This window comes from Grammomys surdaster, unplaced genomic scaffold (genome assembly GCF_004785775.1).
Source record: "Grammomys surdaster isolate TR1022 unplaced genomic scaffold, NIH_TR_1.0 194, whole genome shotgun sequence".
Classification (NCBI taxonomy): domain Eukaryota; kingdom Metazoa; phylum Chordata; class Mammalia; order Rodentia; family Muridae; genus Grammomys; species Grammomys surdaster.
Genome location: NW_021604639.1, coordinates 11105119 through 11116956, shown reverse-complemented (window position 1 = coordinate 11116956; position 11838 = coordinate 11105119). Strand labels below are relative to the sequence as shown.

At 43.4% G+C, this 11838-nt stretch overlaps 1 protein-coding gene across 1 annotated transcript; it reads right to left on the bottom strand.

Moving 5' to 3' along the window:
- Nucleotides 1–3048: 3048 nt before the first annotated feature.
- Ucn3 (urocortin 3) lies at nt 3049–10352 on the bottom strand. Its single transcript, XM_028769797.1, has 2 exons — nt 9840–10352; nt 3049–4017 (listed from the first exon to the last, which is right to left on the bottom strand). The coding sequence occupies exon 2, from the start codon at nt 4009–4011 to the stop codon at nt 3517–3519; it is 495 nt and encodes a 164-aa protein (XP_028625630.1). The 5' UTR covers nt 4012–4017; nt 9840–10352; the 3' UTR covers nt 3049–3516.
- Nucleotides 10353–11838: the final 1486 nt, after the last annotated feature.

The following is an 11838-nucleotide window of genomic DNA, read 5'->3' as shown; positions in this document are numbered from 1 at the left end:
CAGGTCTACGTCCCATGCATTGATGGGATTATGGTCAATTTGTTTAGAGGTACTATTTAATCTTAAGTCAGGGTTTGTGTGTGTAGACAGACGGAACTGTTGCATGGGAGCTCTCTGAAAGGAAACCTTGTTTTCTATTTATTCACAGTGATGAGTTTCAGATTTGGACAACCATCCTAGCTCATGAGTTATCGGCACATTTTCATCATCTGTAAACTTACATGCTGGGGGCATACTATTAACTCCCCGATTTATATGAGGCTTTTTTTTTTTAATGTTTTCACACTTGCAGCTCATTAAGCTCATAGACTTGTGAGGTAGAGGATGGCTGGTGTTTCTCCTGCTTGCAGTATTGATCAAGAGAGAATTCACGAGCGGATGAACATGACTCTGCCATTCACAGAAGAGACACCTTGGTTATCATTTTAACTTCTCGGTCCTCCATCTCTGTCTCTAAAACTGAAAAAACAAACCAAAAAACCAAAAAAACAAAACCAACCTACAGACCTTGGAATATACTCATTAGAATTAAGTAAGATGCTATTCATAGAGACGTATCAGGCCTGGTTTCAGGAACACTAGTGACCTTGCAAGATTTTCTCATGCACATGTAATATGTAGAAAAATTAATTTCCCTGTGCTTGGAGTATTAATCTAGGAGATGGGAGCATTGAAATTTAAAAATATTGAAGATTTAAAACTTCCTGTAATACTAACAAAACTATTATTAAATCAAAGAATGCAAAACTTTATAATTTCACTGCATATTTCCAAATCCTCTCTGACTCGCAGGAACGTCGATGAGTAATGCAGGAGAGTGCCTGTTAAAATCACCATTGTAGTGTGTTGTGAAACTCACAGACATTGGCCCACGTGAGAGATGAGAGGATTATATGTGGTACCTGTAATCGTGTAGCTGTTACGAAGTTGAACCTTTTCATAGCTCATTTGTCTTCGCACATGTATATGTGCTCATGTGATCTGCCATGGCCTTGGTTTTTTGGATTCGTTCCTATTAAGTTTATTTTTCAAAAGTAGCTCTTTATATATTTGACCAGAAAGCTTGGTACTTTTCACATCAGTGGCAAACAGTTTCTAATTTGTTTTCATTCTGTCTCCCTCCCTCTCCCTCTCCCTCTCCTCTCCCTCTCCCTCTCCCTCTCCCTCTCCCTCTCCCTCTCCCTCTCCCTCTCCCTCTCCCTCTCCCTCTCCCTCTCCCTCTCTCTTTCCCCCTGCCCTGTCTTCCTGTCTCCATCTTTCTCTTTATGTATTGGACCTTAGTCAAGGGCCTTGCAAAACAACTAGGCAAATGTATACCATTGAACTACACATCGGCCTTCATTTTTTTAAAAAATACCTTTTATAAGACAGGATTTCTCTGTGTAACAGCCGTGGTTGCTTTGTAGTTCAGACTGGCCTTGAACTCATAGAGATCCACATGTTTCTGCCACCCAAATGCTGGGATTAAAGGCATGTGCTACCATACCTGGGTCCTAGCCTCATTTTTATTTTGACTTTACCTTTGGTAGTGATGCTGATGCTTGTGTGTGTGTGTGTGTGTGCGTGTGTGTGTTGTGTTATGTTGTATTTATTGTTTGTCACTGTGTAGAGGTCATAGGACCATGGTTTCTTTTCTGAGAATCTGGCAATTGAGTCTTGCTGATAGGAGGACACCAGAGTTCTTACTGTGGCCCAGTTTTACAAGAACTTTGTTCATATTAAATATTATCATCTTTGGATCTTTACATGAATCTATGAATGTTTGTAATTTTACACAACTGCCCTCCCTCTCAAGTTCATCATTGGTAGCATTGTGGTGGCATTGATTTCTTTCCAGATTTTCTTCTGTTCATTTGCTGAGTTTACTGGCTTTCAGAAAGCAGAAGCCCCCACCTTGCATCAGAGAGACATCAGAATCTCTTGCAGTGCCCTGTACTGTATTGGGTAGGAATGTGGGTTCAAAGAGATTTCAGTGAAGGGGATGGCTCAGTGTGTAGAGTACTTGCCACGTGTAGTGGTTGGAATTAAATGGCTCACATACTCATATGTTTGAATATTAGGTTTCCAGTTAGGAGAACTGCTTGGGAAGGATCGGAGGCATGTCCTTATTGGAAAAGATTTGTCACTGGGGGCAAGCTTTGAGGTTTCAAAACATGTCATTCTGCCATTCTCCTCTCTGTCTCCTGGTCATGTCTCAAGAAGTTAGCTCTCAGCTACTGCTCCATACTGTGTTTTCCTGCCTGCTTTCTGGCATGCTCCCCCTATGAGGTCATGGACTCTAACCCTCCAAAATTGTAAGCACAAAATAAACACTTTCTTCCATAATTTGCCATGGCCATAGTGTCTTATCACAGCAATAGAAAGAAATTAAGACACCATGTACGCTTAAGTACAAGTGTTTGCGTTCCCAGTATCTCTATAAAAATGCTGGGGGTGGGGGATGTATGTGGTGGACTTTCTATAATCCTAGATTCTGGGAGGGGGAAACAGAGGATCCTCAGAGCAATCTAGATAACTACACTATCTGAATTGGTGAACTATGGGTTCAAGTAAGAGATCCACCTCAATGTATAAGGATGGGGGGGTGTTATCCAGGAGGACAACTACTCAGCCTCTACCTTCAACATGTGTACACACATGCAGGCACACCCATCAACACACAGGTGCCCCCCACAATGCTAACAGGCTAATACATATGCATGCATACTACACACACACACACACACACACACACACACACACACACACCAGGGAAATAAATCTGTGGCTCCATGCCTAGGGAGGTATTTAGAATGTTACAGCTTCCTGCTCTTCTGTAGTCCTGATGCCCTCTAAGAAACAAATCCTAAATTATGCTCCTTCTATGGGAGCTTCTTACAGAGACGGCTTGGGATGGAACCACAAAAGCCTACCGACTCTCAATCTTTCCTTTTTAGCAGATGCTGCTCCTTGGAGGGACTGGAAATTGACCCATCCGCAACATCCCTCGTTAGCCTTTCCTATTCTAAGATCAGAGTTTGATGGAAGAAAAGCAGAGACAAGCACAAGTTCAAGAAGCCACTGACTTTAATCCAGATGAGGAAGTAGGGGAGGTATTTGGTATCAAGAGGGTGAGCTGTGCATCTCCGCGTCTCTGCTCAGGCTCAGACCAGTGTGGAACAAGGAGGGAGCCTGAATGCTCTCTCTTCAGACATGGGGACCCCAGGGAGGAGCTTGGAAAGGAAGGGCACTACGTGAACTTGTCTGTTGCCACAAGGAACCAGAGAGCAGACGCAGGATACGGGGAGAGACATTAACCTCCATTGTGGGCACGGGCTGACCAATACTGCACTTAAGTGTCTATGTACAGAAAAGAGAAAGAGGACTGGAAGCAAGAGAGGATCAGAGGGGCACAGCTCGGGAGCAGCCTGTGAAAATGGACCATCCTTTGAAATTTGAGGGCATGTCCTCAGTTTCCCTCACTCTCGACTCTGGGGCTCTTGTCTTGATGTGCTGCTCTCCTGCCTGGCTTTTGCTTTACTTCTTTTTCCCAATCTGTGCCATGAGCTGAGCATTGGCAGCTGCTTTGGCTCGCAAATTCTTGGCTTTGTCGATGTTGAAGAGGATGTTCATGATGTTAGTGGGAACGTCCAGGGACAGAGTGAACTTGGTGCCCCGGTCGCTTTTGGCCTTGTCTGGATACAGCTTCCCCTTGTGCTGTGCTTGGGATTGGTATCGGTACCGGGTGCTTCCAGCTCCATTCCCACCCGCAGTGCTCAAGAAAGTTCTTTTGTTCTTGACAAGCTTTTGTTCATCCTCTTCTTCTCCCGAACGGTCTTGTGTGGGCAGGTGGCCAAAGCTCTTCTTGCTCAGCAATGGCACATCCTCCAGCTTGTTCTTCTTGACTTCACTCAGGGCTGTGTTGAGGCAGCTGAAGACTGGTCCTGCATTGTAGAACTTGTGGGAGAGGCTTGTCCTCGGGCCCCCTAGGAGCAGCAGCAGGAGCAGCAGGAAGTAGGTGGGCATCAGCATCTCTCCCTGTAGTAGAAAAGAAGATGTGAAACTAGGTGCGAGAGGGACTTAGGTCTGAAGGAGACATGGGGTCCAATAGAGTACTTCTTTTTCTTTTTTCTTTCTTTCTTTTTTTAAAAATATTTTAATTTTTATTGGTTATTTTATTTATTTACATTTCAAATGTTACCCCTCTTCCCAATTTCCCCTCCAGAAGCTCCTTATCCTCTCTCCCTGCCTCTATGAGGGTGCTCCCCAACCTGCCCACCTACTCCTGCCTCAGCGCTCTAGCATTCCCCTACCCTGGGTCACCAAGCCTCCACAGGATCAAGGGGCTCCCCTCCTAGTGATGCCCGCTAAGGCAATCCTCTGCTATATATTCAGCTGGAGCCATGGGTCCCAGCATGTGTACTTTTTGGTTGGTGGTTTAGTCTCTGGGAGCTTTGTGTGGGGGTGTCTTATTGGTTTATATTGGTCTTCCTATGGGGTTGTAAACCCCTTCAGCTTCTTCTGTTCTTGCCCTAACTTCTCTATTGGGGTCCTCACGCTCAGTCCAATGTTTGACTGAGTACATCTGCATCTGTGTTGGTCAGACAATGGCAGAGCCTCTCAGGGGACTGCTCTACCAGGCTCCTGTCAGTAAGCACTTCTTGCACCAGCAATAGTGTCTGGAGATGGGACGGATCCCTAGGTGGGGCAGTCTCTGGATGCCTTTTCCTTCAGTCTCTGGTCACTCTTTGTCCCTGCATTTCCTTTTGACAGGAGAAATTCTGGATTAATATTTTTGAGATGGGTGGGTGGCTCCATCCCTCAATCAGGACTGTGCCTATCCACTAGATATGATCTCTACAGGTTCTCTCTCCCCTTTGTTGGGTATTTCAACTAATGTCTTTCCTGTTGGGTCCTGGGTACCTCTTGGGTCCCTGGCATCTGGGATTTTCTAGTGGCTACCCCCAGTTCTCCCTCCCCTACTGCTCTGCATCTACTTTCAAATTCCTGACCCAATAGACTATGTCTAATGATCTTCTAGGAGGTTTCTCAAAGTTGACCCACAGACAAGCAGCATCAGCATCTCCTGGGAACCTCTTTCAACTGTAAACAATTCTCAGGTCTTTCTCTACAACCAGTGAATCAAAATAAAGAGACCAGCAATCTGTGTTTCAACACACCCTTCTGATATTTCTGGTAATGCACTAGCTCCTGTAGGCTTGTGGATGTGAATACTTGGTCTCTTGATAGAGGTACTTTAGGGAAGTTCTGGAAACTCAGAAGGTGGAGAAACTAAGTCACTGGGGGACAGGGGTATTCCTAGGAGGTATATCACCCCTGGCTGCTTCCTGTCTGAATTCTCTCTATCATGATGGAAGCTTCTCTATTCTGCTGTGCCATGATGGGCTGAGACATCTGGGACCATGAGCCAAAATAACTCTTTCTTCCCTGAAGTTGCCCATGTCCCGTATTTTATCAGAGCAATGCAGAACAGTTAATCATCTATTAGTTCTGATAGTCTTTACCGTCCTGAGAGTTTGCCAGCCTGGCATTTCTAGATTGTTTAGTTTAGCCTTGCTACTGGCCCCAAAAGCCAATAGCACATGTACTAAGTAAATATGTGGCCACCTTCCTGGTCTTCAAAATTAGTCATCTGTGCTTGTCCTTTAGTACAACTGGCAGAAGTGTGTGAGGGTTGGGGGAAGGAGGAGGTGTGTATGTATGGGAAAACTAGGAGGAGGGGAGGGAGGGGAAACTGGTTGGCATGTATTGCATGAAAGAAGAATCTATTAATAAAAATTTAAGAGATATTCTGTAAGTAAATCAACACAGGAATTCTGCTGAGGATTTAGCAGTGAGAAAGGGTGTCCTGTTATCTGCAGGCATGGTCTATAGTGATGGGACATGTAATCAGAAGCCTGGGTTCCAAATTCACTTTAATGTCTGTATGACCTTGGCCATGCCCTTTCCCAGTAGGTGAGTAGGAATGGGCTCAAGGCAATCTCTGACTTCCTTAGGCTGTAAAAAATGAACCTTACTCTTTAGCTCAGGCTGGTATGGAATTCAGTACGTAGCCTGGGCTAGCCTCAAACTCTTGCTATAGTCCTCCCAAGTACTGGGAAAGTACTATACCAAGTATAGACTCTCAAGTACTGGGAAAAATATGCAAAAGCCACCAGACCCAGCTCAAATTGCATTTATGCCTGAGTTCAGCTCTTTGAAGTAATTTCTAAGTCCCTCCCCCGCCATATTCCTTACACACACACATTCACACATATGCATCTATATAATACATACAGATACATGCATCCGCATGCATATATGCATATACACACATGCACATGTACACACATATGCACAGACAACCCCCTGCATTCGTTGTAGTTTCCTGTAGAAGTTCCTCCTTTCCTAGGTGTACATTGTAGCTACCACCTCTCTTTCCTTTTAAAGTAATTTATCTATCTGCTTCTTTGTTCAGCATCATAAGCACTTGATAAAAATATTTCATATTTTTATCAAAAATATTTTACAGCATTTCATGACAAAATACAAGAACCTTGCTTTAAAGAATCTGAACATACACACAGGCCAGCTATGAGTGTGGCCACAGGCTTTAGTGACAGCACACAGTTTGGAAGGAGACAGAAATTGGCTCAGATTCCATCTGGTCCTTTGTCTGAAAGCCTCAGGCAGATTCCTTAGGCCTGTGAAATTCAATGTCCTCATTGGGCAAACGGGGTAACCATCCTATCTCATAAAGGCTAAGTGATGAGTAAAAGTTAAATGGCCAGTGTGTGAAATGTATGCTTCAGCCACACTCCCTAGGGTGGTTCATCACAGAGCTGGCTAGACTCTGAGTGAGTGTACATCCATGAGGGGATTCTAGGGAACACACAGCCTCGAGGTCCAGATCTTTCCTATACTGTGACACTTACTCCACTGGCTCTCCCTAAAACCACTGCAGCACAGCAGCAGGGACCAGCTTAGATTGTCATACGAGAATCACAAATATTGCTGAAAACGCAATGTATTTTGTATCCAAGTCCGTCCTATCCCTACTGGCTGCTCCTTCAGTATGAACTAAGCTCTGAATTTACAAACCAGCACCTTAAAAACCTGGGCCACTTTGAACTCTTTGGCTTTTTCAATTCTTCTGTGATGTGCCATGCTTTTGTGATTTGGAGATTTTTTTCCCCCTGTGGTTCCTTGGGGGCTCTTGAGAACCTTGGTAGTATCAGATAGAAGCAACAGAGCCTTAGACTAAATCACATCTTCAATAAATATTTGTTATATAAACTGTCATTCAGATTAGCATCTGGATACTTAAGGAGATTAATTTTTCCTAAGGTGGGGAAACATAGTTTCTATTTCCCATTTAGATGTATTGTCTCTGTGCATCTGTGCAGATACATGCTTTTATGTGTTACTGAGGGGAAAACATGCTCTCTGAGGCAGAGGGCTTTGTTGTTGTCATTCTTATTTTGAAGTCACACATATGTATTTCTGCACACATATGTGCAGAAAACAGTTCTGTAAAATTACTGTTTCTAGTTTTCCCAGGAAAAAATTTATAAGTTTTCTTTCTTGCTATGACCTGGTCTCCCTGGAGCCCCTGCTGCTGTATAGGTTTACTTATGGATTTGTGTCCTGCCATCTCATGGGCTGAGAGTTGAGAGAGAGAGAGAGAGAGAGAGAGAGAGAGAGAGAGAGAGAGAGAGGGAGAGAGAGAGCAATGTTATTTTCTTACTCTTTAAACCCTATGTTTCCATCAGAGGAAAAAGCATCATGGAAAAGAGGCAAGCGATGTCTAACTGGTGCATCCATGTCTGCGAGCAAACGTCCTGTATGAGATTTTGTTTGTGGACCCTAGGTTCTAGTGTATGCATATGAGACTGTGGGTGTTTTGGGTGACAGAGAAATGTCAGTTTGACACCAATGAAAAGTTGTAATAACACAGACCTATTGCCTCTATAGAGAAGCCCCGACTTTAGCCCTGTAGTATATAACGTATAAGGGCTCTTTACCACTCTAGGTATTTTTATCATCCAAGTAATGGTTAGGACTGGGAGACAGCCTCATATTTCTCTTCAGGACTTTTTCTATTATAAAATCAAAGGAAAAATGCTTGTTATCAGGCATAGTGCCACATGCCTATAATTATCAGTACTGGGAGGCAGAGATAGGGCAGTCAGAGTTAAAGGTCATACTTGGTTACATAGGGAGTAGCAGGCAACCCAAGACAGCGCATGACTCTGCATTGAAAAGCTGAAATGAACAAATAAAATCAAAACTACAAAAAGATGCCAATTTTTCCTAGGTAACTCATAATTCTTGAACAAATTTCTCTGTTAACTTTTTAGGACCATTTTTACCTCGACTGAAACAATACAAAATTTCATGGCATTCTCGTTACTTCTTATGGAAACGCCGAGCCACATTTAGTTAAATTTAGGAAGCAAATCTGTAAACCTATGTCTTTCTTTTCAGGTGTCTGAACTCTTTGGGGGTTATTTTAGCAGTACTTTCCTATGGGATCTTTAAAGAGATATGATCACTTTTGACAACTACAACAGAATCAAGCTTTAAATATGAGGCAACAAAGGATCCAGTCAGATTCACAGGAATAAAACAAAACAAAACAAACCCACAAGACACAGAAACCATGGATTTCACAGTTTCCCAAGTATATCAGTAAACACAGAGCTGGACCTCTTGGGGCCCATGTCTGCAAACACAGATAGGAAACTCAACTCAGAAACGAGCCAGCTAAAACCTTTTTGTGAATTCATGCTGCAGAACTTAGGGAACACTATATATTTCAAGTATTATAGGATGAAGCTTTTTGAAGTGTCTTACTTTTGGAAGAGTTTGTGTAGAGCACTCCCCAGCCTAGATCTCGACCTGAGAAACTCTCCCTAAATGTAAAAAATGAGGGCTTGTGCAAGAAAGGCTTTTCTCTTCCCCTGAAGATGGGGATAGACCAGTCATGAGTCTATTTTAATTATTCCATTCTGAAAAGAGGTTTATTTAGTTAGTTACTCTTTCTATTTATTTACTTGTTTTTATATAGGCATGTTTAGAAAGGATACAGCAAATAGAATTCTCTGGAAACTTGAACTTAAAAGGTAGATGTGAGACATCCCTCTATGTGCTCCTAGTCCCTGGCTCTCACAGGTGGAAGTCACTGTAGCCATTGCAATCCCCCCCCCCACACCCACCTACATTTCCAGAAAACATTGCAAGCTTGAAAGGATTCAGGGCTGGGAGAATTCTTCACCTTTCCTGTTGCATTGGGTTAGCATCTTAGGGTTGTTATAGTACCTACCCCCCTGCCTCCCCCACTAAAAAAAGCCATGCCAGGGAAGGAAAGGAGATGTCACAGGTGAGAAACACACAAGTAGACCAGAGAGCCATACATCCTTGGTGCTCTGAGGCAGTGTGGAATATGGGCCTCTAGTTTCTGAGTTCTGGTGTCCCTACGTAGTTGTAATGTACCTCCAAGGACTGCTTTTGTGTTCAGAGATAGACTGTACTTAGAGACAAGAAGTGTTTGTGTGTGTGTGTGTGTGTGTGTGTGTGTGTGTGTGTACAAACTGCATTGGATCTGTCACTTCTTCAAAGCAGGTCTCTATATACTAACACAAGAATGATCATTTTGCTCCCTGAATAATTTCTCCCTGGTGTCTCTGGAACCAATTTCTGCTGATTTAAAACAAGCCCTGCCATGGAGTTCTGTACTCCCTTCCCATGAGTTCCCACCGAGAGCTGCTAACAACTCTCAGTTGTCTAGTAGCTAGCCAGCCCTTGTTGAGAGAAAATACATTTACGCTTCATAAGTCAGTCCCCAAGGACAACCTTACCTGTAAGTGGACTTTGCTCTGGAGTGGAAACGCTCAGGGTGAGGGGCACAGCTTCTGGGCCAGGAGGGCTGTTCCTGGCAGGTCCTCTGAACTTCTGACTGTTCGGGTTGCAGATTTATCTTCTCTGGTATTGTTCGTAGTGGGCTGTGATAGTTCTTCTCTGTGGAAACCGCTCTACTCCCCTGTGCATATATGTAAAAGTGACAGATCACAGGGTGGATCGTAATTCCAGATGTAGTGTCTATATTGAGATGAGATTTCATTTAAAATACAACTAGAGCCGGCAGTGCACGTCAGAGAGATGACAGGTACTCAGGAGACTGGAACTCCCTCCTGCCTCTCCCTCCTCTAGTCACCTCCTTCTTCCCCTCCTGCCCTTGCAACTTCCTTCATTAATTAAAGACAAAAGAAAACAAATAACAGCAGAAGCCAAACCATAGGTAAGCTGAGAAGCAGTGTCTTTGGACAGAGTTTCACTACTGATTTTAATTCTGGCTAATTCTAGCTTCTCCTAACCTCTCCCTCCCACTTACCCTCCCATTGGAAATCTGGGGCTCCAAACTGCTTTGCAAGCAGAGAAGGTGGTTTGGAGTTCATCTGTTGCTTGTCCTTTTGTGGGTTCTGACAGCAGTGTTAGCCGGCTACTCACACAGCTCATTATCTCTGTGTGCTCGTCAAATACTTCTGTGTCCAGAGAGTTTTTTATAGGAAATCTCTTGAATTCTACTAGTCTGTGAACCAAGTATTTACTAGACAACTACTGTGTGCCAGGCATTTTTTTCAAATTCTGAGATAATTCAATGATAAGGAAGTAGGAGCTGGTATAGAAAAAAGCTTGAGATAGATGGATAGAGGGAGAGAGGGAGAGAGGGAGAGAGGGAGGGAGAGAGCACGCAATTACTTAATTATCATGTAGTAAGTACCTTAGTTTAGAAAGGAGCAGACCTACCTGAAGCCTTCTTCCTTGAATTTCAGGTAGGAATCTAAATCTTAGGCTAGAACAAAGAAGTAGTTTCAGGCAGGAGTCTAAATATTAGGGTAGAACAAAGAAGTAATTTCAGTCTGGAATCTAAATTTTAGGCTAGAACAAGGAAGTAGGCTTCAGACGTAAAAATGACTTTGGCCTAGGACAGGGAATTAGGCTCAGATATTTTGATCATCCTGATAAGCCCTTAGAAACAGTGATCACGGGGGTGTTCACGTAATTGGGTTTAATGCCTTGCCTGTTCTTTGACTATTTGTGTTTATTGTCTTGCTTGTTTCTTGACTATTTGTATCTATTGTATTGCTAGTTCCTCAACCTAGAACTGACCTTAATACATGCATGTAATTAAAATGGCATAAAAGCAAAAAAGGAGAAGGGGGAATAATATAGAGGGTTTCTAGGGAGGGGAAATGGGGATGACATCTGAAATGTAAGTAAATAAAATATCCAGTAAAAAGAAAGAAAGAAAGGAGCAGACCTAAGCACTTTGCTCACTGTGCTCAGTGAGAGGAGATCAGGAGGTGTGCACACAGTAGGTCAAGTGGTCTGATAGTGACAGAGCTGAGGAACAGAGGCAGCTGGGAAGGAGCCAGGCAAAAGGAAGCTAGGTCTGTCCCACACTTAGAAGTGCTCTGAAGACCTGTTTAAAGAGCAGACATCACTTAATATGACCTAGAAGATGTGAAGGGGGCAGAGTCCATACAGGTGACCCTTAGTTCATAGATGAGAAAACCGAAGCCTTGACAAATAGCTTGCTGGTACCACATAGGCTCAGGGTCACAGAGTAGGGTTAGAACCAGCCTCAGTAGACACAGTGCCATTTCTAGTCCACTTTAGACTTTGGTCTGAGAGCTGTGGGACTGATTGGGTCTCCATGGTCTTCATTTCACAATCAGAGCCCCCAGCCCAGATGACTGTTCCTTTCTTGAAACTCTAGGTGAAGAACTAGGTGGACTTATTAGATGATCAAGACTCTTCAATGTCCATACATTTTTTGAGGGAAAAGTAAAAAAG

Bases quoted from the DNA above. Each gene is read 5' to 3' on its own strand.
- Ucn3 (XM_028769797.1), bottom strand. From the start codon at position 4,011: ATGCTGATGCCCACCTACTTCCTGCTGCTCCTGCTGCTGCTCCTAGGG.